Here is a 27,039-nt window from a genome sequence, read left to right as displayed (position 1 = left end):
CAAGAACAATCCTTTATGAATCCATGCTGATTACTGCTAATGATACCAATTTCATTATTAAAATCATGTATATAGTCCCTTATCATCTCCTCCAAGAGCTTGCATACTAGTGATCAATTAAATCGATTAAAATTCTTTTGGTTGGTACTTACCTCTCCGCTGGCTTCTGGGCCTTCAGGGAGTTCAGTCGGAGATCCAGTAACGTCATGGACACCGGCTGGGCTTGCCGTGACCATCTGAAGGGCTCCTTTACTGTGCCTTCATATCTGCATGCCGGCGGGACCTTAATATCTGCCACACGCAAGGGCTGTTACACTTCCCTCTATCAATTCCCTCTATCAACCTGGGATTCTACAACCATCCACTGGGAGTTGTGATAGTTCCCTTCACGGAACATCTACATGCCGACGGACTGATGTTAACCTCTCCTCATTTGGATTCAAAAGTGGTATCGTTGTACACATTTTTATACCAGTATCATACTTAGCTACATGTTTTTATCACTGCTTTTGGTACCGTTTGGTATTACTCGCACCATTTTTACAGTTTATGTAGCTACATCGATTTTATCTCCAGTGCAATATTTATTTTGTTACCTACTTGAAGACTAAAAAAGTTTTAATGCTATTCCCATCGAGCGCTGCCTTTGTGTGTTTTTTGTATCCATTTTTCCAGTTGTTGGTAGCTGCACTGGGAATCAGCCTGCAAGGAGATCAGCTAAAAGTAGTTGGATCTGTATGTGCATTATAATTAATCGAAATTAGTCGATTAATCGATTTAAAAAAAAAACGATTAATCGAACAGAAACATTTTGATCAGTAACAGCCCTAGAAATATACAATACTTCATCATTGGTAATAGTGGGAGAAATAGTGCCAATTGTTGGTATCAAGGGGAAATAGTGCCCTATCATTGGTGTCAGTGGGAGGAATGGTGCTCTATTATTGGTGTCAGTCTGAGAAATTTTCCCATGTATTGGGGGGGTGGAATAGTGTCAATTGTTGATATCAGGGGAAGAAACAGTGCCCCATCATTGGTTTCAGTGGAAGGAATGGTGCCCCTTTGTTAGTGTCCAAGGGCCAGATAAAGGCAAGGACAAGCTTCATCTGGCCCCCAGGCTGCAGTTTGGAGACCACTGGTTTAAAGGATAAGTTCACTTTAAAAAAAAAATACATGCCCATTTGAGCCTGGAAAGCATTGTACCAGCGATCAGCAGATCACTGGTGCCACAAGACTCCAGCAGACTGTGAGTGTAATTATAATGACATTGACCTCACTGCAATTTTTAACTGTGATAGGATATCCAACTCCAAGTCTTCCTTTAGGTTAGGGGGCCTGTAACATACCCCCACTATTCATTTCCGACTTGTTTCTTCTCTTTAAAGTTCTACACCTTTGATTGTGAAAAAATAAATAAAAATAAAGTTCAACACATATTGATTCCCCCTCCCCCTTGCCCCATTTGCAATGTCATTCCTCTCATCCACCCGTAAATCTTTCTTGATATATAGGCACACTTTTACCCTCCCTGTCTTTCTAATTCAAGAAATACCCTACATGTGAACTGTCAAACCAAGTTTCTGATATTACCAAGAAATCTAAATTCTCCTTGTGCAACAGTTACTCCATTTTGTTAGCTAGGCTGCTGGAATTTGTTTACATGCCTATCAGTTTTGTACTGGTGCATATTATTTTCTCCTGAGAGGCTGCAAGTTTGTTTTGCCCACTCATTCACTCAGGGTTTAGGTATTATGGTTATATTATTGCTAGTGCCTCCATTAGTACCCTCTGACCTTCGCTCACTTCTGGCTGTTGCTTCCTTTGATCCCCCCCACCACCTAGTTTAAAAGCCCCTCCAACTTTTTGGCCATACTCTCCCCCCAACATAGCTGCACCCTCCCCATAAAGGTGCAGCCCATTCCTAAAGAGTGGGAAACCTACTGAAAAGTCAGCCTAGTTCTCCAGGAACCCGAAACCCTCCTTCCTACACCAATTCCTGAGCCACTTGTTAAAGCGGGGGTTCACCCTATGGACGGGGAAAAAATTATTTTTTTTTTTTTTACCTTAAAATCAGGCATTGTAGCGCGAGCTACAGTATGCCTGTCCCGAATTTTTTCCCCCCATACTCACCTTGTAGTCGTCCATCGAAGATACCGGGGGAATGGGCGTGCCTCTGGAGACGGAGGATGATTGACGGCCGGCTCTGGCGCGTCACGCTTCTCCGGAAATAGCCGAAATAGGCTTGGTCTTCACGACGCGTGCGCATAGCCTGTGCGCAGGCGCCGTGAAGAGCCGAGACCTACTCCGGCTGTCTTCGGGGAGAGTGACGTGCCAGGGCCGGCCGTCAATCATCCTCCCTCTCCATAGGCACGCCCATTCCCCGCGGGAGCCGGAATCTACGATGGACGACTACAAGGTGAGTACGGGGTTAAAAAAAATCGGGACAGGCATACTGTAGCTCGCGCTACAATGCCTGTCTCGATGGTAAAATCATGGGATTGTGGGTGAACTACCGCTTTAAGTTCCCTAAGCTCCTGCTGCCTCTCTGGAGTGGTATGAGGCACAATTAGTATTTCTGAGAATACCACCTTGGAGGTCCTTCTCTTTAATGTAGCCCCAAATTCCCTGAAATCATTTTTTAGGATGCCCCACTTTCCTCTAACTTTATTGTTGGTACTTGACAGCCCCATCAAACAATCTGTCCATCTGACCTGCATTGTGCCAAACCTAAGCAGCCGGTAAACAACATACTGTTTGGCGATTACTGTGTTTGTGTCCTTCTAATAACTGAGCCACCTACCACTAGTACCTGCCTAACGTTGACTGTGTCCTTGCCCCCTCCTTCCTGGAGCAGATACTGGAGTGAGCTTGCCTTAAGAATGCCACCCCTGAGCTGATATCCCCAACATCATGCAACTTGGCATATTTGTTGGAATGTACCAACTCAGTCTCCATACAGCTTTTGCCTCTACTCCTTTATCTAACTGTCACCCAGCTAAATACCCTGTACCTCCATATCTCCACCCTCTCTATACTGGCCCCATCAGCTCCTGCTTGGTAATGTTCAAGCTCCTTTTCAGGTTGCCGATGCTTCACAATGCTGCCACCTAATGCTCTAGATCCAGGATCTGGACTTCCAGAGAAACAACTAGCTTAAATCTTGCACAGCAATATTTGCCCCCAAAGGGTTCTTCAAGGAGCACATACATGAAGCAAGATGTGCACTGGGTAACATTACCAATCCTGTTGGACATTTTACCTGCTACTCTAATGGGGATTTTCTATAAGCTGGGTGTCAAAATTTGGAGTTAAGACTACAGATAATACTGCTGCAAAGGCCAGTTATAGCTGAGGCAGTGGTCATTTGTTTGTACTATGTAGCTGTTCTACCCTGTAGCTTTTCTACTCTGCATATAATATTTTTACTCAATGGGTTCAGAACTTAAATCCAGTGACAGGCTAATCTATAATGTCAGTGGCAAATAAACACATTGATTTTAACAACAGCAGCTAGTTACATGGTAGGTATTATTTTATAATTAGCAATAAATAACCTAAATGTGAATTTTTATTGGTTGCCTTTTTCAGTTTCGGATAGAGTGGGAAGGGTTAAAATTACTAAAAAAAGTTTTTATTTAAGGGATGTAAGAGAATTTTCCCCTTCATGTCTCTGTAACACCTATATAGGGGGGGGGGGGGTTGTCACCAGGAAGTGAGGGGACAGACAGCAAAACATTTCATTGTCAGACCTTCAGAAGTGCTTCTATGTCTGTGTCACTTTACAAATAAATGTACTTTTGTTTTTATCTGTGTTCCTGTTAGAGAGATTTTCTGTCACATACTGTCCTGAAAGGGAGTAGGGAAAGATCACTTAGAGAGACAAAGGGGCAGAAAAGAAAGATACGTACGAAGTTGGACTTTGCCTGTTTACATTATTTTTGCCTGTTGCTTTTCAAGCAGAATAGCTGAAGTTCAGAATACACACATAGCTGAATGAGCCTGAGGAAAGACTCGTTCCCTCTCCTACTCTGTACAGGTCATTATGGAGTTTTAATTGGTCAAAGTAAGCTCCAAACTATTTTTGTTTTCTTGTAGGGTAAAACTAGAGTTATTTTTTTCTGGAAAATAGTCAGAATAATTATTTCAGATTAGAAATATACTCCAATGGCAGCTGAAGACCCAATGTGACTTAATGAAGCAAAGCAAGTCTTCATAAAATTTTATAAACAACAGCATTTTCTTCGAGAGGAAGGTTTACAACATGGAGACTAAGGACATGTTTACATTTTTTCTACTCCAAAGCAATTTTCTGCTGCACTGTCTCTTCCATACATTGTTATAGAAAACATCTGGTTGGTTGACAATATTTCTTAAAGATTATCTCCAAAACTGCAGTGTAAGCTGGGGCTCACTTTATGATCAGCAGGTGCTTCCATAAGTCTGAAATAATTTTTCTTATAATCATTTTTAAGAATAAGAATTTAAGAATACTGGACAAAATCAAAACTGTAGGTGCCCAAAAACAACAATCAAAGGATGCATGATATACATATACAAACATTGCTGCAAGTACCATGTGTAATACGGAAAATATCACAATCATTTAGGAGATATTCAATCCCAATACATCAAAATGATCAGATTTAATAGGACCTGGTATCATGTTAATTCTACATGTATACACAGGTAATAGCCAATGGTTAATAAACACAATGAGAGGGAAAAGAAACAGTGGTAATTTCAAATGTTAAATAAATACTAATGTCTGTAGTTTAATGGACAAAATGAAGGGTTAGAACTTGCAAGACCACCAGTCGTGGTATGGTTGCCATAGCTTGTTTGTTTGGTATACTTTTCCCACAATTGCAGCCATCAGGTGTCCATAATTGTCTATTGTTTTTAATGTAGTAGGGGGTGTGGGGGATTCCCAGTGCCTAGCGATGGTAAGCCTTGCTGCTAGAAGACTATGTATAATTGTATGTTGTGTTATAGGTGGTAAGGATTCAGCATTTAGATTCAATAACGCCAATCTGGGTGGGGCCAGCCAAAGGGGTTTACGTTTAGTTCAATCCCAGAATATGTGGAGAATGTCACCTTTTTGGCCACAATTTCTCCAGCAACGGTTGGATATTTGTCCACTAAAGTGTGAAATTTTATCCAGTGTTAAGTACCTTAATCTTAATATGATTTCTTGATAAGGTGGAACAGCATGTTACTTTGTAAGTTGCTCAACATGCCCTTACCCATTGAGAATCATTATATGTGTGTCAAGGATCAGTCCTAGATTCCCAACATCTAAAGGAGTCATTCTTAAGAAAATTAAATTTCTGTTGGAATAAATTGTAGAAACGTGAAATTCCTTTTCAAGATATTATGGGAGAATTAAAGAATGCCCATGCAGTGGACTGTACGAATAAGCAGTGAACTGTACACATATAGAAGAAGAAATCATGATTTATTAGCTGATACTCATTCTGGAGTTGTGGAGGAGATTTAGGAATGTCATTGTCAATCAACATTTTTTTATGGTGAATACCTTTAGATCACCAGGTGGTGAAGCACAAGTCCTCTATGAGATTATGAAGGGCTGAGATCGGTATTTTGAGACATGAGATGATGTGTGAGCCAATGTGACACATTTTTGCCACGCTTCTAATGCTGTCATCGGTGGAGAGATATAGGAGGGGACAGGGCAAGTTTACACTAAGTAGCCATGGCAGCAAAGATTGTCTAGGCATGTAGGAAAATTCTATAGTACCCCATAAGTTCCTGGGAGAGAGTAGAAACCATTCTTTAAGTTGTGTAAGGATAGTGGCTGAGCAGTGAGTAGTAGTCATGGAAATCAATTTAGCCAGTTCCCCGAATGAGTAATGCTTTATTAATTTGTTATGTGTGCATCTCAGTCTTTTCCCTTGCCACATCTAGATAAAATAGATTGTAAGGTTTTAAAATAGATAATTGGTTTGAGATAGGAAGTGCCGTAAAGAGGTATAGGAGTTGAGGAAGATGCATCATTTTAAATGTGGCCAATCTTCCTGCCCATGAGAATTCATGTTTGCTTAGATCCTGTTGTAATTTGATACAGAATTATATATAATTGGTTTGAAACAGATTACTTTTTTTTCCGTCAATTGTATACCAAAATAAGATATACTAGTTTCAGCCCAAGAATATGGAAAATTTTGCTGAAGTAAGTTTCTTGTGGTACCGTCTAGCCCCATCTCTAAAATAAGGATTTTGTGTCATTAACCTTGTAGTATAAGACTTTGCTGAACCAATTTAGGTTTGTTGTACCTCAGCCAGGGAAATTGTCAGATCAGTTAGCATGAGGATCACATCATCAGCAAATAAGCTGATCTTGTGCTCTTGAGATACGATGGTAAACCCTGATATTTTCTTGTTTGCTCTGAAGTGCTATGCAAAGGGCTCCATTAAAAGATTAAAAATTAATGGGGAGAGGGGGCAGCCCTGTCTCATGCCATTGGTAATTTGAAAGGGTGTTGACAGGATATCTGACATATACAACCGGGCTGATTAGATAGTGTATAGAGCCAATATTGCATTAAGAATTTGTCCTTGAAAACCAAACGTATTCAATACTATATAGAGGCATTTCCAATAAACTCTGTTGAACACCTTCTCTTCATCCAGAGAAAGGAGTAGAGATGGCGTAACTGTAGTCTCAGCATGATGAATGATATTGATCAGCCTTCTTGTAGCATCTGATGGCCTTTTGTAAAGCCTGATTGAGCTGTATGGATCAAATTTGTTAAGTATCCACTAATCTATTGATTATTAGTTTTGTGTACAGTATATCTTAAGATCAATATTAAGAAGCGAGATTGGGTGAAATATTTGTGGAGATCTTTCCCTGGCTTTGGTAAAGTAACCACAAGTGTGCTCAACATTTCAGTAGGAAAGGATAAAGAGGAGGCAGCATTATTGTAAATATAGAATAGATGCAGGGCTAAAATATGCTGGAATTGTTTATAGTAGACATGTGCATTTGTTTTTGTCCGAATGCATTTTCGTCCGAATTTCTGGGATTTTCACATTAGTTTTAACCAACGATAACGAAGGAAGGTTGTTCGACATAGAGAGGTTAAAAATTATAGAGACATGACGATTCAACGAAGCAGCTAAAAACATACGATTGCCGCGAGTGGACATTTATGGTCAAATGCTCTGCCCATAGACTATAGAATAATTATAATGTTGGTTGACTAGTAATAATAATTAACATGTATTATTTTCACAAGTCATACAACATTAGAATTCGACCATAGCTTGTGGGCGGAGCATTCGACCGGATATGTATCATTGCGGCATCGTTCAGTTTAGCTGCTTCGTTAAATCTTCTTAGAACATCCAACTGACCGTTTGTTTTGCTCATAACCAGTCTGTGGCAGAGACTGTTGCTGATCATTGTTCTTGCATCATTCCGGCTGCTAGGCCAGGTGAGAGGGGCCTATCCAGGACCAGTTTGAAACGCTTCTCTGCTGACAGCTGTAACACACTACCATGCATTATTGATCCCTTGAGGGTCGCTGAGTTCCGGTAAGGGTCAGTGTGTCTCTATGGTGGTGGTGCTTCAGCTTTACTTCACAGTGTCTGTCATTATTAGTCACCGGGAGATAGCCAGAGTGTCTGTTTGCCATACGATTTTGCACTATTGTTTTGTTTTTTTTCCTTTTCTACTGGGCTGAGTCCATTGATGTGGGAGCTTCTCAACCGTTCTATGTTGGATCTTCATTTGGTTACATCACGGATTGCTCATTTTGATCCATAGGGATCTATTCTTCCGGTAAGGGTCAGCTTGAAGGTGTTTACCCTGATAGTGATCCAGCATTGGCTACGGAATTGGATTCGTTTCCTATTGTTTGGACAATTGCACATTTCCTCACCAATTTTGTATGTGTATATTTATTGGGACTATCTACACAGTTGACCTTTTGGTCATCATTACGAGGTGTTTCTAGCACAACTCCTTTTTATTTTTTATTTTATATAGTCACTTATATATAAGGTTTTTTAGCGCAACTCCTATTTTTTATTATTCGTTTTTATGTTGTATAACATTTTGAGTTTGCTGCTCCTTTTGAGTTTGTTTTTGGTATGCACATTTTTTCACCTTTTATATCCAACTGACACCATAAGCCTTCAATTGACAGATTCGACCCTAATTCGGATTTTTGGACGAATGCATTTTTTAACGAAACAAAATAAATAAAAACACGTTTTGGGAGTAACTAAATAATTGTATTTTTCGGATTAAACCAAAATTCCAAAACAATATATTTCAGTGGGCACATGTCTAGTTTATAATATTCATTTGTTAACCTGTCTGGCCCAGGAGATTTACGGTTGGGTAGATTGTTGATTACCCTTTTAATTTCATCTATAGTAAATGGATTATTTACATTTGATAGCTGTTGTGAATTTAGTTTGGGACGTGCTATGTGATCGAGGAATGATTTAATCTCCTCTCGGGAAGGTTGGTGCATAGTACTTTCATTCCGAACATTGCAAAGACTGTTATTAGAGAGGCTGAACGCCTCACCAATAGAATGGGGGTTTAAGAGCATTTTTTTGGTATTTGGATGATATAGGTATGCTATTTTAGATTTTATACATTGACCTGTCATTGATACAATGGGCCATAGCTTTCACTGCCTTATTACCAGCAGTATATGTGGTAGCTTTTCATTTATGTTAAGTTTTCTCAAAGGACTGCAGAAGCAGAGAGTGAAGTGCTTGGCATAATATAAATTAATTTGGAAGTTATGGTTGGGGACAGATTCAGCTTACTTTGTTCATCTGCAGTTTTGATAGCAGCTGAAATGACATCTAGGCACTGTGTCCTCTTTCTCTTTGCCCTGTATTAATCCTGGAAATGGAATAAGAAAGTCAATATTTGAACAATACGAAAAGGGTCACAATGTCCTTAAACTGAGTTAAAGAATAGTAGAAAAAGTAACCAGAGCACCAGATAGATAGAACTGGGGGTAAATTCCTCTAAAAACATGCATTCGAGCTAAATACCGGATGAGAGAAAAGGTTGAAGCTAAGTGGTGTCAGTGCGGGACCCGTCATTTGTATCTGGATCCATAGTTACATAGTTGGTAAGGTTGAATAAAGACAACAGTCCATCCAGTTTAACCTGTGTATGCGTGTGTAGAAAAATAATTTCCCATATCCCTGTATATTGTTTTCACTAAGATGTACATCCAAGAGTCTTTTAAAACTATCGATACTGCCTTCTGACATCACCGATTGTGGAAGAGGGTTCCACATCCTTACCGCCCTGACAGTGAAAAAACCCCTACACAGCGTAAGGTTAAACCGCTTCTCTTTCAGTCTCAGCGTGTGGCCCTGTGTCCTCTTACACTCCTTGGGACTGAAAAGTTTCATACTTACACTGTGATCACTATTAAGATATTTGTAAATAGCTATAATATGTACTTCTCCTCCCGAAGTATAAATTTAGTGCTTGCCCTTCTCTGAATTCTCTCCAGCTCCAGCACATTCTTTCTGAGGATTGGTGACCAGAACTGGATGGAATATTCCAGATACGGCCGATCCAGAGTTTTATAAAGTGGCAGAATAATCGTTTTATCACTGGAGTAAGTTCCTTTTTTAATGTATGCTAATATTCTGCTGGTTTTGGTAGCCACAGCTTGACACTGCATGATATTGCTCAGTCTGTCTTCTACTAGGAAGGTCGGACCCATAGACCCTTCTCCATCCTAATCCCCTAGGTATTCTCCCCTAATGAGTAACTTGCATTTATATTTTTTCCCCCCAAGTGCTTTACCTTACATTTTTCAATGTTAGACTTAATTTGCCATGCAGTAGCCCACTCCATTAATTTATTCAGGTACTCTTGTAAAGTTTCTATATAGATAGCAGGGAATGGCTGCTGGAAATCCTACAGGGTGGCTGAGTGTCTCCAGTCAGTCTGCTGAGCTTTGGGCTTAAGTGGCCATCTTTGAGAACTTGTAAGCCACGCCTCAGTCTCAAATAATTTTGTAAATGCACAACAATGATCTAACTTGGCAAACCCTACAACTACAGTTGACATCATACCAGTCACAATTGCTGGTATTAGGGATGTTTGTGAGTTTCAGCAGCTCCAGAATATCTAGCACATGGCATTGCACTTGTTTTGTGCATAGCAGCACCTAGTGGTTGGATGACTGATTTTTATCTGTAGGGGACTAAGAGTAAAATGATACATAGGAAGAAGGGAGTCACACAGACATTTTTTATCAAATTTGTATGCATCTTATTGTATATTAGAGAACAATGGGCCAGATTCATAGAAGAAATACGCCGGAGTATCTACTGATACTCCGGCGTATTTTCAAATTTGCCGCGTTGTATCTTAATTTGTGATTCACAAACAAGATACGACGGCATTTGGCTAAGATCCGACAGGCTTGCGGCTTCGTACGCCTTCGGATCTTAGGCTGCAATACTTCGGCCACCGATGGGTGGAGTTCGCGTCGTTTTCCAGCGTCGGGTATGCAAATTAGCTTTTACGGCGATCCACGAAGCTACTCGCGTGCGTTACGTCGTCGCAAGTCGTTTTTTCCCATCGCAAAGTTAAGCCTGCTTTTTCAAGGCTTAACTTTACACCAGCCATGGTAAAGTATGGCCGTCGTTCCCGCGTCGAATTTTAATTTTTTTTTTGGCGTAAGTACGTTACGCACGTCGCCATTCACAAACATGTCGGGGGGCCGTAATTTTGCGCAAAGCACGTCGGGAAATTTACTAACGGAGCATGCACAGAACGTTCGGCGCGGGAGCGCGCCTAATTTAAATGGTACACGCCCCATTTGAATTAGGCGGGCTTGCGCCGGACGGCTTTACGTTACACCGCCGTAAGTTTACACGCAAGTGCTTGGTGAATCAGGCACTTGCGCTGAAAACTTGCGGCGGTGTAACGTAAAGACGATACGTTATGCCGCCGCGATTCTTTCTGAATCTGGCCCTATGTTCCCTAAAAACAATTCACACATATAGGGTTGTTTATTTCTCTAAAAACTCAGTATAATTTTGGTAAGGAAACAGTTTAAAAATTCTGACATTCTTCTTTAACCACTTGCCGTCGCCGCACCGCCGAAATACGTCCACAAGGTGGCTCTCCTAGGCGAGACCACGTAAATGGACGTCCTGCCTATTAGCCGCCACTAGGGGCGCACGCGCGCCGCCGGAGGCGCGCGCCCCCCCGCTCGCCCCCGACTCCCGTGCGTGTGCCTGGCGGGCGCGATCGCCGCCGGGCACACGCGGTCGCTCGGTACAGAGCGGGGAACGGGAGCTGTGTGTGTAAACACACAGCTCTCGTTCCTGTCAGCAGGGGAAATGCTGATTTTCTGTTCATACAATGTATGAACAGAAGATCAGTGTTTCCCCTAGTGAGGCCACCCCCCCCCCACAGTAAGAACACACCCAGGCATACTTAACCCCTTCCCCGCCCCCTAGTGTTAACCCCTTCACTGCCAGTGGCATTTTTATAGTAATCTAATGCATTTTTATAGCACTGATCGCTATAAAAATACCAATGGTCCCAAAAATGTGTCAAAAATGTCCGAAGTGTCCGCCATAATGTCGCAATACCGAAAAAAAAATCGCTGATCGCCGCCATTACTAGTAAAAAAAAATATTAATAAAAATGCCATAAAAATACCCCCTATTTTGTAAACGCTATAACTTTTGCGCAAACCAATCAATAAACGCTTATTGCGATTTTTTTTACGAAAAATATGTAGAAGAATACGTATCGGCCTAAACTGAGGAAAAAAAATGTTTTTCTATATATTTTTGGGGGATATTTATTACAGCAAAAAGTAAAAAATATTCATTTTTTTCAAAATTGTCGTTCTATTTTTGTTTATAGCGCAAAAAATAAAAAACGCAGAGGTGATCAAATACCACCAAAAGAAAGCTCTATTTGTGGGAAAAAAAGGACGCCAATTTTGTTTGGGAGCCACGTCGCACGACCGCGCAATTGTCTGTTAAAGCGACGCAGTCCCGAATCGCAAAAAGTACTCTGGTCTTTGGGCAGCAATATGGTCCGGGGGGTAAGTGGTTAAAAATATATGCAATTACAATTATATAATAATAATAATAATAATAATAATAATAATAATAATAATAATAATCATAATTTATTATGATTATTATTATTATTATTACTGCAAATGTTCACTTTCCATTTTTTTTTAGCTCACACAGTACTACACAGTATATTGTGTTTAGTATAGATACCAATGATCTCCAAATCCTCAAAGTGCAGGCTTTCATACTATCTTTTGTATTGCACTGCAGTGCTGTCAACCATCTCGACGCAGAGCAGCACAGACACCTATCTGTCAGTATGTCAGCAGTCAGGTAGATGCTAATTTTTCTATTATTATCTTTCTCAGAACCAGATAGCTAAAAAGCTGTTGCTGAAATTACATGTTCATATGTTAACAACTTCATTTCAGTTTATAAAAAGGGTATTATTTAGACTGTTCTTTTTGAATGCACCAATGGCTTACAATACATTTTCATATCTAACAGCTTAGGAATCACTGTAACTATGCAACAATGCTTTTGTAGAGATTGCATTTCTGCATATGGAATTATATGTCTTATAACAATATTTCTACAAACTGAAAATATGTCTATGTGAGTGCACACTATACGGTGTTCCTATTTATTGCTATGGCTAATCCACATTCATGGCAGACCACAGTTATCCAAAGGACCATGGATTCAGCCAAGGAAATAAACAGGCCAGAAAGCAAAGGCTGTGTGTGGTGGGGCAGGGCCACACAGTTAAGGACTTAAAAGCAGTTGAGTATTTGATTAGGTGGATGCCATTCAGGGAGGTGGGAGCAGCATTTAAAGGGCAACTTCACTAAAGGTATTTACCTTACAGTGGTTGTAAACCCCATTCATGAAATCTGACCTGGGTACATATATCTGTAGTGTTAACTTATCTCTTTCCAAAGCTCCAAATCCTGTGTCTTTCTGCTGCTCCGTTCCTCTGTTCTGACAAGTTCTCTGACACGCCAGATAAAAGCAGCTGAAAATTTATGTCGGGAAGGGAACTTAAAGATAGATAAGCAGAGAGCTTGTCTATTCATAATACAGCTCTGCAAGTTTCTTCGTTCCTCTGCCTACATGGTGTGTGCCTCTCCTCCAATCATCTTAAACACAGTGTATGTCCAGACTCTCCTCCCACTGCTGAATGAGGAAACAAAATTTGCAACACTATGTGCACTTTCTAAACAATGTAGAAAGCTGAAGACAGCAGATATACTGGTAAAACTTATGTAGGAGGATTTGTTTCATCTGTGTATAATCTGGTATATGTAAGGGTTTACATTCACTTTAATAATAAATTAGTACAGCCCTGGTTATAAAAAAATAAAAATAAACAGAAAAGGGTGCCTCAATTTAAATGCAAGCTAAAAGTGACATTAAGAATAATATTATTGCACTCACTAGATATAGGTAGGTAGGTGCATGTCACCCTTAGGAGTGTGGTCATCAGAGGAACAAGTTGCCGATCACTGCAGTCCCTCTGATGATCACACTTCTAAGGATGACATGCAATGCTGGAACCCTGCGAATCCACTGTGGGTTCCCACATCGCATCTGACTCGCAAGGCAGTTCACACTGCCATATGCGAACTGCTGAGAGTGTCAATACAATGTTAATGGACCTCTTCTGCTTGTTTTTCTCTATGCATATTAGGTTCTCTGGACTTGGTTTAGGGGAGCTTCCACTATTCAAATGGATTTAATTCATTGTTCCTGCACATTAACTCTCACTTCCCCTTGGTAGACATCTGTGTGTTTCAGTAGCGCTGTAGTTTTGGTTACTTCTACAGCCCTGGTTCTGTGTGTAGAATGGGATAAATTGAGTGTTTAAAGTGGTTGTAAACCCACTTTGACAACTTGCACCTACAGGTAAGCCTAGATTAAGGCTTACCTGTAGGTGCAAGAAATATCTCCTGTAGGTTAACTACATGGTTAAGGAGATATTTGCAGAAAACACTGCACCGATATCTATGGCACATGCTCGACGTAGACAATGGCACAGGCGCACTGAGCGTCCCGGCATAATGAATGGGATGATGCAGGATTATGCCGGTCCCACGCACTTGCGCAGGAGCGACGTCAACGCCGCTCCGGTCAATGACAGCGCAGGAGCGGCGATACCAGAAAGAAGCTCCGAGGGTAGATTCGTTTACATTCATTTTTGTGCTGTCTTTTAGAGAAAATACACTTTAAAAGAGTATAATAATTAACAAATGACCTTTTTGGAACAAGAACAAGTCCATGATAGTTATTAAAGAGTTCTGTAATCCTAACAAGACATTGACATTTCTTGGCACTTCAAAAGACCACCAAAAACACAGTTATTTTACCACCTTCAATAATTCCAATGCAATTTGCAAAATTTAACCAGAAAAAAAAAAATCCCAATTTCTCATTGCCCTATATTTAACATTTGTATGCTACTGTCAGTATTGTCTTGGTTTTAGGAATATATATTGGAATGTTGCCTAATATCTTAGCATGCCATCCCAGTACAAAATGATCACTGGCTAAAGCTGCAGTGTCCTTTGACTTCATATACTTCATGGGTTTGTGGTACAAGATTATTTTGGCTACTCTCATCAAACACATTAGATATGATTTGCCATTCCAAGTAGTTATCTAATTATCCATATCTTTAAAGTAAAGTAGCATAATTATAAAAAACCTCTTTCCTAAATAACATAATAATATATTTTTGATGTCATATTTCTTGCAGCTATTTAAGAAATGTAATATTAGCACAGCCTAATAAACAATATATAGGGGTATTGCAGAAAATAAACATACAGGCTGTAATTTTTTAGTTTTTCCTTTAGGGGGTGCTATATCATAACAAAATGAGCATTTGAAAAGCATAAACCTTTCTTATGGCACAGTACAACTAAATTGCACCAAGCTTCTATTCACAGAGTGAATAGTATATAACACCTCGTCTCCTTTTTTAAAATGAATAGTATAGAACACGCTTCTCCATCTTTAAAATTTAATAAATATAGCCATAGAAAAATCTTCTAGATTTTACTTTCTGTGCAGAAGTGAGGTTGTATATTTAATGTCATATGATAATCTGTATTAAAAATTTGAACAAAGGTTTTGAGAATTTTCTTATGAACAATTGTGAGGCACTGTAGAAATGAATATAGCAAAAAATTAAATAAGAAAAGTCTGTTTTTATCATTGAAGAACTCTAAAGATGCACCCAGTTACTTAGAAAAAAATATTAACTGTAAAATGCACATTTGTGCTGCACTAACAGCCCAATTATATATACATACTGGGCCAGATTCAGATACATTGGTGTATCTATCCGTCCGGCGTAATGTATCTCCGATACGTTACGCCGCCGTAATTTAGGGCGCAAGTTCCGTATTCAGAAACAACTTGTGCCCTTAGTTACGGCGGCGTAACGTATGTGTGTCGGCGTAAGCCCGCCTAATTCAAATGTGGATGATGTGGGTGTGTTTTATGTATATAACTGTGACCCCACGTATTCAACATTTTTTACGAACGGCGCATGCGCCGTTCGTGAAAAAATCCCAGTGCGCATGCCCGAAATTCCGCCGCAAATCGTCATTGCTTTCGACGTGAACGTAAATTACGTCCAGCCCTATTCGCGAACGACTTACGCAAACGATGTAAAATTTTCAAAACTCAACGTGGGAACGACGCCCATACTTAACACAGGATACGCCTGATATAGCAAGGGTAACTATACGCCGAAAAAAGCCTAACGTAAACAACGTAAAAAAATGCGCCGGCCGGACGTACGTTTCTGAATTTGGCGTATATACCTAATTAGCATATTCCTTGTGTAAATATACAGAAGCGCCACCTATCGGCCAGCGTAAATATGTAGCCTAAGATACTTACGCCGGTCGGATCTTAGGGAAATCTATGAATCAGGCGCATAGATACAACCCCGCACACTCAGAGATACGACGACGTATCCAGAGATACGCCGTCGTATCTCCTTTCTGAATCTGGCCCACTGTGTATATATATATATATATATATATATATATATATATATATATATATATATATATATATATATATATATATATTTTTATTGTTTTAGAAAAGCTTACAACTTTATTCAGGTTCTAAATACTAGCAGTGTCTATTTTTGGGGAGGTATCACTCCCCATTCTATTGTGTCTGACACCCATCAGACAGAAGGTGACAGCACAACACGCACAACAATGGCTCAAACTCTTCCCCACTGTACCAAAAACATTTTGGGCCTGAGCTAAGCTTGTATTTATGTAAAGCTAAGACATGTTTTTATTGAATGTACAATTTGTAAAGGATGAGCACACCTTCACCCTAACCTCCATGTGACAGGGCACAGGTCTGGTGGTAAACTGTTGGGGTGGAGTGATGATGTATGTACTATAGTAAGGTGTTTGTTTTTTGGAGGGCTGCAACAGCAAAATCGGATAGATGGGGAAGTAGCAAAAGGTAATAAAAATGACATCTTATAATTTGGATATTCCCTGAATACAGATCTACATTAGCTACATCCCTACATGTCAATATGGTTAAATGTCCAGTAGGGGGAGTGGTTTTTCTGAGAGGACATTTAAAATCCTCTCTCTGTTTATTAGTGGTGCATGCACATGTGCTTGCAAAATGCTTCTGATCTTTGTTATTAGAAAACAGAGATCATGGACAAAAGGTACAGAGACAATCAGAATGACTTTGTACCTTTCAATTGCTGTGATGGCCAATAACAGCAATCACAAATGTAAACAGCGCTATTTATTTTTTACGTGTGAGTCCTTCCCTTCATTTCAAAATAGAGAAAGGGATAGTAGGATAATCACAGCCTGATTGGAGGAGAGTAGGAAAGGCTGCAGCACAGGGAAGTCTGAGGAAGGAAGACGATATTCAAGGTGTTTTTTTTTTTTTTAACGTGCTGACCATCAGTGTTGTGGTATTGTATTGGGGGGGGGGGTAAAGTTCCACTAAACACCAATGTTTTGGATGGGGTTCAAAATGTCACTGAGCACCAATTACTGTGGGATTGTTGTTTGGGGGGTTTAAAAATGAACTTTTTTTCTAATCATACTTACCTCGGTGGATGCAGCATCAGATCGATGCTGCATCTGTCCCCCGACGCCTCTGCACTAAGAGCGCTGAGCCGTGGAGGGGCGGGGACCAGCCATCTTAGCGTCTCAGCAGCTCACTGAGACTGCCATCAATCAGGGCAGCTGGCGGATCCCGACTTGGAAGTTGTGATGACGATCTGCCTTGACTGATGGCAGTGACGTCAACGGAGAGTGGACTTCAGACTGCTCTCCGCTGAAAATGGGTCACAGGAGTGCAAAACGAATTGCACTCCTGTGACCCAGAGGAGAAGCCCAGCCTAAAAAGCTCAGGCTGGACTTCTCCTTTAAAGAGTTTTGATTTTATCCATGGCATTTGGCCGTTGCACACAATGCAAGTTCAGTGCAATGCAAGTTCTTCCTTCAGGAAACTTTCTTCCGCTTTACAGTAAATACCAACAAATAAAAGCCCTTCTGTCTCAAAAAAATTATAGAAAATTCACCATGGCATGCAGGTCTTACTGCACTCTATATTTAACTCCAATGTAAGGTATAATGTGGCACTCTAGTACCACCACACACCGTATTCAACTCTAATGTAAGGTAAATGAAAGACTGGCTTCAGCTCAAATCCCAGTCCATCGGTCACGACCCTCTAAGATGTTTCACCCACACTGGGCTTGTTCATAGGGATACTTCTATAATTATGCCCAAAGTGGGTGAAACGCAGGGGGCATGACCGATGGGCTAGGATCTGAGCTGAAGCCTGTCTTTAATTTACCTTACATTGGAGTTGAACAAAGTATGTGGTGGTACTGCATGCCACATTATATTTTCGAGCAAGAAAAGACAGTCTGTTAAGGTATTAGAGAATTAACCATGTCAGTCAAACTATGACATCACTGAAAAGTGGTTTGGTAATGAATGGCCTGTGCCAATTTAAATATAATATATATTATAAATACATGGTAATATCACAGGAAAACAATCCCTGTAGAATACAAATTTGACATTACTACTCTAAGTGTTAAGAATATAACACACTCGCTAGAATACTAGAGTTAACATGTTTAAAAACACATACACTTTGTTATCTGCCACGTTCATGTATATTGATAAATGTGGTCACCATAGCAATGACTGATTGCGTGTTATTGTCATTAACTTCGATTCACTGAGCAAGGACTACAGCTAATTTTTAACTGAATCAGTTTGAATATTTATCTAGACCATAATAGCACACTGGTCAGAATACAATTAGACAAATTAAGCAGAATAAAAGTAACATTTCTCAGTACAGATTGATTCCTCTCTAGAAGTAGCAAGCAATTGTTTTAATATCTTATATTATTCAGGATAAAGATACACATTAGTTCAGACTATATATATATACGTATATATATATATATATATATATACCATATTTATCGGCGTATACCGCGCACTTTTTTGCCCTGAAAACCAGGGCAAAATCGTGGGGTGCGCGGTATACGCCGATACCCGCTTTCCCGCACCGAGTTTTGAATACTGCGCCGACATATACCGAGCGCAGTACACTCGGGTATAGTCGGGCAGTCTCGGCAACTTCCGCGCTTACGTCCTGGACATACAGGACGTCAGCACGGGTACCTGAGCATTGCCGACAATACACGAGTGTACTGCGCTCTGTATATGTCAGGGCAGTATTCAAACTCGGCGCGGGAAACGAGCGGGGAGGACGCGAGGACGCCGCAGAAGGACGCCGGACCCGCCGAAGAGGACACCGGACCCGTCGCAGAAGGACACCCGAAGCCGCAGAAGGACACCCGAAGCCGCAGAAGGACGCCGGACCCGCCGAAGAGGACACCCGAAGCCGCAGACGAACGCCGGACTCGACGATGGACGCCGCGCAAGACACCAAAACTGTAAGTAAAAAAAAAACTTTTTTCCACAGGATTCGGGTCAACTTTGGGGGTGCGCGGTATACGCGGGAGCGCGTTATACCGCGATAAATACAGTATATATATATATATATATATGTATATACAACTGTATCTATCTATCTACTATCCATCTATCTATCTATCTATCTATCTATCTATCTATCTATCTATCTATCTATCTATCTATCTATCTATCTGTCTTTATATATATATATATATATATATATATATATATATATATATACAGTACAGACCAAAAGTTTGGACACACCTTCTCATTCAAAGAGTTTTCTTTATTTTCATGACTATGAAAATTGTAGATTCACACTGAAGGCAAAACTAAATATAAAAATAAATAAAATATATTTCATATTCTAGGTTCTTCAAAGTAGCCACCTTTTGCTTTGATTACTGCTTGGCACACTCTTGGCATTCTCTTGATGAGCTTCAAGAGGTAGTCACCTGGCGCAGCACCCCATCACTCTCCTTCTTGGTCAAATAGCCCTTACACAGCCTGGAGGTGTGTTTGGGGTCATTGTCCTGTTGAAAAATAAATGATGGTCCAACTAAACGCAAACCGGATGGAATAGTATGCCGCTGCAAGATGCTGTGGTAGCCATCCTAGTTCAGTATGCCTTCAATTTTGATTAAATCCCCAACAGTGTCATCAGCAAAGCACCCCCACACCATCACACCTCCTCCTCCATGCTTCACGGTGGGCTAGTAGAGTCCATCCGTTCACCTTTTCTGCGTCACACAAAGACACAGGGGTTGGAACCAAAGATCTCAAGTTTGGAGGACTCATCAGACCAAAGCACAGATTTCCACTGGTCTAATGTCCATTCCTTGTGTTCTTTAGCCCAAACAAGTCTCTTCTGCTTGTTGCCTTTCTTTAGCAGTGGTTTCCTAGCAGATATTCTACCATGAAAACCTGATTCACACAGTCTCCTCTTAACAGTTCTAGAGATGTGTCTGCTGCAAAAGGTGGCTACTTTGAAGAACCTAGAATATGAAATATATTTTCAGTTGTTTCACACTTTTTTGTTATGTATAATTCCACATAATTCATAGTTTTGATGCCTTCAGTGTGAATATACAATTTTCATAGTCATGAAAATAAAGAAAACTCTTTGATTGAGAAGGTGTGTCCAAACTTTTGGTCTGTACTGTATATATATAGATCTATATATAACATTATATATATAGATCTATATTAGGGATGAGCTTTGTGTTTGAGTCGAAACCAATGTTAGACTCGAACATCGAAATACGAACGTTACGGGCCGTTCGTGCCAAATTCAAGTGGCGCGTCACGGCCCATAATTCACTGCGGCATCGCAGTGCATTGCTGGCTGATGATTGGCCAAGCATGCACTATGACCCGCATGCTTGGCCAATCACAGCACAAAAAACGGAGAGCCATAATTGGCCAAAGCCAGGGTGGCTTTGGCCGATTATGGCTCAGGGGGGTTTAGTACACGCCCCACACTATAAAAGGCCACCTGCAGGTCGGCGTTGTGTAGTGTGTTGCGGCAGTGGTTAAAGACAGAGAGAGAGTGTCATTTTATCTAGGTAGATTAAAGTTACAGTGTAGAGGATATATATGCATCCCAGGTGTTGTACATATATTTACTGTATACACTGTATAGATTAGCTAGATCAGCTCTTCCTAATTTATTGGCAGGCAGGAGATCGTGCTAGCTGCAGTATTCTCACGTGGTGGATTGCCTGTGTCCTCTGCAGTGTGCACCATAAAGCTACGTGGTGTGTGTACTGCCTTTGTCCTCTGCAGTTTGCACCTAAAGCTACTTGGTGTGTACTGCCCATGTCCCCTGCAGTGTGCACCTAAAGCTACGAGGTGTGTACTGCCCATGTCCTCTGCAGTTTGCACCTAAAGCTACGTAGTGTGTGTACTGCCTTTGTCCTCTGCAGTTTGCACCTAAAGCTACTTGGTGTGTACTGCCCGTGTCCTCTGTGGTTTGCACCTAAAGCTACATAGTGTGTACTGCCTGTGTCCTCTGCAGTGTGCTTCGTAAAGCTATGTGGTGTGTGAACTGCCTTTGTCCTATGTAGTTTGCACCTAAAGCTACTTGGTGTGTACTGCCCGTGTCCTCTGAAGTTTGCACCTAAAGCTACGTAGTGTGTACTGCCCGTGTCCTCTGCAGTGTGCACCATAAAGCTACATGGTGTGTATTGTCTTTGTCCTCTGCAGTGTGCACCATAAAGCTACGTGGTGTGTACTGCCTTTGTCCTCTGCAGTTTGCACCTAAAGCTACTTGGTGTGTACTGCCTTTGTCCTCTGCAGTTTGCACCTAAAGCTACTTGGTGTGTACTGCCAGTGTTCTCTGCAGTTTGCACCTAAAGCTACATAGTGTGTATTACTTGTGTCCTCTGCAGTGTGCACCATAAAGCTATGTGGTGTGTACTGCCTTTGTCCTCTGCAGTTTGCACCTAAAGCTACTTGGTGTGTACTGCCCGTGTCCTCTGCAGTTTGCACCTAAAGCTACGTGGTGTGTACTGCCTCTGCAGTGTGCACCTAAAGCAACGAGGTGTGTGTACTGCATTTGTCCTCTGCAAGCCATTAGTATGTCTGGAAGGACAACAAGGAGAGGCAGAGTGTTACCAGGGCAAGCAGGCTCTGCGTCTAGAGGCAACAGTGCTGGTCGTGGACACGGTGCATCCTCATCAGCACGTGGCCGTTGGACACGCTCGTCCTTGTTTTCGGCAGCTGGCCGTGTTAAGCTGCAACATGCCGAAGACTTGGTAGTGTGGGTGACCAAGCCATCCTCATCCTCCTCATCCTCTCTCACCCAGGCTCAGGGAACTTTGTCTGGCAAAGCAGCTGCCAAGGCGTCCTCTTCCCTCTGTTCAATGGCATCAGTCAATCCTTCCCTAGCCCCACCATGTCCTCCTGAGGAGTCCCCTGAACTGTTTGAACACAGTGTTGGGTACATTCTGCATGAGGACGCGCAGCATTTTAAAGGCTCCGATTATGGTACACAGATAGAGGAAGGCAGTAACGTGAGCCCAGAGAGAGGGGGTGCCCAAGAAGGACAGCAATCTGGCAGTCATGTTCCCCCAGCTGCAGCATACTTCCAGGTTTTCTACAGTGAAGAGGAGGGAGGGGATGATGAGGTCACTAACTCTATGTGGGTGCCTGATAGGAGAGAGGAGGAGGAGGCACAGGCACATCTCCAACGAGGCAGGATTCCCTCCAGGGGCCAGCTTAAGGGCAGCACACCGACTACATCACAATGCAGAGCTAGGCATGTGCAGGGCGCTGCTGTGTCTCAGCGTTATTTCAAAAGTTCTTTGGTGTGGGCCTTTTTTGAGACGAGTGCATCAGATCGCACCACTGCTATTTGCAACATATGTTGGGCACCACATGCTTGACCAGACATATGTCGACCTTCCATGCAGTTCATTGGCAAGCGTACCTAAAAGACCCACACCAAAGAACAAAGCGGACCTCCCCTTGCCCCTCATCAGCTGGGATCTCCAACCCCACTATACCCTCAGTCCTCTCTGAAGCCTGCACTGATAGGACTGAAGGTGTAGAATTAGGTGTGTCACAGCCTAGTACATGCAGGCAATCTACTATCGGTACACCGATGGCAGATTGTACCAGGCAAATTTCCCTGCCCCAGCTGCTGCAGTGCCGAAAGAAGTTCTCTCCCAGCCATCCAAATGCCCAGCGGTTGAATGCTAGCTTAGCTAAATTGCTAGCACTTCAACTGCTGCCTTTTCAGTTGGTAGATTCTGCCCCCTTTCTGTGAGTTTGTGGAATGTGCGGTGCCTCAGTGGCAAGTTCCCAAATGCCACTTTTTCTCACAGAAGGCGATTCCGGCTCTCTACCGCCAAGTGGAAGGCAATGTCCATGCTTTGCTGGACAGGGCGGTCAGTGGTAAGGTGCATATTACAGCTAACTCATGGTCCAGCAGGCATGGACAGGGACGTTACCTATCTTTCACGGCGTATTGGGTGACTCTGCTGGCAGCTGGGAAGGACGCAGGACAAGGTACAGTAGTGTTGGAGGTTGTTCTCCCACCACGCCTCCAAAATGCTACTACTGGTTGTGACACACCTCTCTCCTCCACCCCTCCTCTTCTTCTTCCTCTGTGTCCTCTTCCTGTGCTGATGTGTCCTCGGAACCAGCGGTGCTCCGTAGGCATTCAAGGGGCTACACAGGTACACAGGCAAAGAGGTGCTTGAGCTGGTGTGCTTGGGGCACAGGAGCCACACTGGGGCAGAGGTTCTGTCGGCTCTGCAGGGGCAGGCTCAGAGGTGGTTGACGCCACGCCAGCTTAAGCCAGGAATGGTGGTTTGCGACAATGGCACCAACCTCCTCTCCGCCCTACCACAGGGACAACTGACCCATGTGCCCTGTTTTGCTCATGTCCTTAATTTGGTGGTGCAGCGGTTCTTGGGCAGGTACCCGGGCTTACAGGATGTCCTGAAGCAGGCCAGAAAAGTCTGTGTGCATTTCTGACGGTCATATAATGCCAGTGCTTGGCTGGCAGACCTCCAAAGTGAATACAACCTGCCCAAGAACCGCCCAATCTGTGACATGCTCATGCCCATCAATGAGTATCTGTGCCAATATGGCAGCAGAACTGGGTCAGGGGAGCTTGTTTGTTTTTTTCCCCACGCCAGTACATATATATATATATATATATATATATATATATATATATACACAAATTTACTAATATATAATTGGTGGCATGGTGATACATAAATACATTCATATTGTATCCCCAAAAACAGACACTATGGGGTTGATTTACTAAAACCTGTGCAAAATCTGGTGCAGCTGTGCATATTAGCCAATCAGCTTCCAACGTCAGCTCGTTCAATTACATTTTGACAAACCTATAAGCTGATTGGCTTCTCCTCAGAGCAGCTTTAGTAAAACAACCTCTATGTTATGCACAACTTTCATGGTCTGAATCTGACTTGCCTTGTTTCACTCCTAACCTTCATATTGACAGGTAAGGCCATCCATCACACTTGGCAGTCAATAGGGAGCTGTGCCTCTGTGACACCTACATGCACACTTATATCTTCAGCACTATATAGCATTTTCTTTTTTTCTGTCTATAATAAGGTTGCCCATTGGGGTACACTACTCAACCCACTTTGGTCACAGTTTGGAGCCACCTCTGTACTTCACATTATGTTTTTCTGACTCCTCAGGACAGGAAGTGAGGTGAAATCTCTTGAATGGATAGGTACACTAACACCAATATAAAATACATCTATCGGGTTCTAATACTGTATAAGATACTGTATAATAATTGTATAAAAGCAAACATTTAGCATCTATAAAAATGCTGTCATTGGCTCATGCATTTGCATGTTTTGCCAAAGTGTAAATTGCTTTTGAGTTATTGTTGCTAATAATTGTCCTAAATTGAAAAGATAGATAGATAGATAGATAGATAGATAGATAGATAGATAGATAGATAGATAGATAGATAGATAGATAGATAGATAGATGCCAGATCATTGTCCACATGTCTCACTTGCTACAGCTGGGTTTACAAAGCTAAGACAGGTGTTAGCCAGTAGTCTCATGACCTTGCCTCCCATACTTTGTTATGGCCCCCATCTTGCTAATTGGCTTCTTTGATTGTGACATCATTAGGCATGTTACACCGTGGTATGAATGTTAACATAAAGGTTCACAAAAGCATTATGGTTGTCTGCGTCCAATAAAAACTGAACAGATGTGGGGTCAAGCTGCAAACCTTTTAATTCTTAAGCTGACCCTTAGCCAAAGTTTACAGTGATTCACATCTCTCTGCTGACCAGCTGGACAAAATAATTCCCATAGTAGGTAACAAAGGAATTTATTCCAAAGCTATACTCAGTTCTAGACTGTTGAAAAAGACTTAGTAATGTTCTAAGCATCCAGAGAATTCCTTTGGTGCATTGAATATGAACTGATACTATTCAGGTGGAGAGGATTTTATTGTCTAATACACATTTTCTGTAATAAAATGTGCGTATAAGCCATTGTAAAAGAAACAACTCTTAGCCAAGGCTGATTATCTTATATTTTATGTGTACGCTGCTTTCGGAAACTATCATAATAACTTTTGTGAAGGCCAAAAAAAGCTAAAACAACAAAAGATAACAAATAAAACAAGCACAAAAATGTACTTTAACTAATCCAATTGACACAGCTTATTGGCCTGATTCACTAAAAAGAAAAAGTACATTAATGTGAAAAAAATTAAAATTTGACTGACTTCTCGCTTACATTTGCTCCCTATTCATAAAGATTTTCGCATAGACCAATAGCACAGAGTTGATGCCACAAAATGAAATTACAGCACTGGATAGGACTTTATGGTACTGTTTAAAAAAATTGGAGATATTTCCAGTCTTATGGGAGGCAAGCACAGACAAACCTAGCACCTAAGGGAGCAGAGTTGACACTGGTTGATGTTTTACTGGCCTGGCCAGTAAAAATAGGGCTTGTTGCCATTACTACTAAAAAAAAAGAGATCATACAGCTGGTATTTGTGCCCTAATCTGGCAATTATAGAGTTAGACAGAGACACAGCACTGATGGGAACCATATCATAGTCAAGCACTGACACATTTGGCACCTATAGGAATCAGACACATACTCAGTTAACAACATTTTGGGTCAGGTAGAGGCAGAATTCCAAAAGGAATCAGGCACATCTAGCAACTAAGCACAGGCACATTTGGTGTCCTTGGGAGTCAGGGTATTGCACCTCATATGTTGCTTATACCATATCACTGCTGTACATGTACATTGTATATTGAGCACTACTCCATACTATAGAGTGTACAACTTTGCACACTGTGGAGCTGATTTACTAAAGGATTGGTAAAGTGAAAATTTACTGTATGTCCAATGCCATACACTTATGCGCTCTGTATACTGTTATTTCCATAACCCACCCTGCATTGAGTACTCTGTGTTGTGAGAGATACAGTATACCACATACTGTGCCACTCTATATGTTATGCTGTAATCTATATACTCTAAGCCAGGGATCCTCAAACTACGGCCTTGGGACACTATTCCATCCACTGACACCAATGATGGGGCACCATTCTCCCTTTCCCTTTACTGACACCATCAATGGGGCACTATTCTTCCATTGATACCAACAATGGGGCACTATTTCTCCCATTAAAACCAATGATGGGCTTCTCTTTCGCGGCAGGCCAAGATAGTGAACGTCCCGGAAACGCGCAGAACTTACTGCAAGAAATGTGGGAAGCATCAGCCTCATAAGGTGACCCAGTACAAGAAGGGGAAGGACTCCCTCTACGCCCAGGGAAAGAGGCGATACGATCAAAAGCAGAGCAGTTATGGTGGGCAGACCAAGCCAATCTTCCGTAAAAAGGCCAAGACCACCAAGAAGATTGTACTGAGGCTGGAGTGTGTCGACTCCAACTGCCGATCAAAGCGGATGTTGGCTATTAAGAGATGTAAGCACTTTGAGCTTGGAGGAGACAAAAAGAGAAAGGGACAAGTCATCCAGTTCTAAGCTGCCGCATTACTTTTGAAAATGAAATAAAATATTCAAAATTCAATACTAAAAAAAAACAATGATGGAGCACTGTTGCTCCCACTGGCCAAAGTCCGACACCCCTAAAGCCTGAAGGGCAGTTAACTGGCCCTTTGCTTAGAAAGTTGTTAGACCCCTGCTCTAAGCTGTGCCTCACTATACACTATGATTGACTTTGTTTGTTCCACACTGCTCTGCTGTATACGCTTTGTTGTACAGTATACAAGCTGTCACTATATATTCTCCTTTCTCCAACTAACCAAATACTAGAATCAAGCTAAAAATTGTGTTTGTTCAGGCAGTGATAAAACTGAATCACCTGGGTTGTTCATTTCAAAATAACATGTTTATTGTAGCTTTTGCCTGCTTTGTCTGATTACACCCTTAGAAATGTAACATGTGTTGTTTTTCCCC

General features: G+C 41.6%; 1 protein-coding gene across 1 annotated transcript in view; it reads left to right on the top strand.

The window, feature by feature from the left end:
• LOC120928327 (60S ribosomal protein L36a-like) overlaps positions 1 to 26,650 on the top strand; it is a 32,936-nt gene extending 6,286 nt beyond the window's left edge. Inside the window, exon 2 of the mRNA XM_040339425.1 lies at positions 26,278 to 26,650. Within this exon, the coding sequence (XP_040195359.1) occupies positions 26,278 to 26,604 (327 nt within the window). The 3' untranslated portion in view covers positions 26,605 to 26,650. The remainder of the gene's footprint in view (positions 1 to 26,277) is intronic.
• The last annotated feature ends 389 nt before the right edge of the window (positions 26,651 to 27,039 follow it).

This window comes from Rana temporaria, chromosome 2 (assembly GCF_905171775.1).
Source record: "Rana temporaria chromosome 2, aRanTem1.1, whole genome shotgun sequence".
Lineage (NCBI taxonomy): Eukaryota > Metazoa > Chordata > Amphibia > Anura > Ranidae > Rana > Rana temporaria.
The sequence above is the reverse complement of the archived record's forward strand: the minus strand, read 5'-3'. Positions and strand labels throughout refer to the sequence as shown.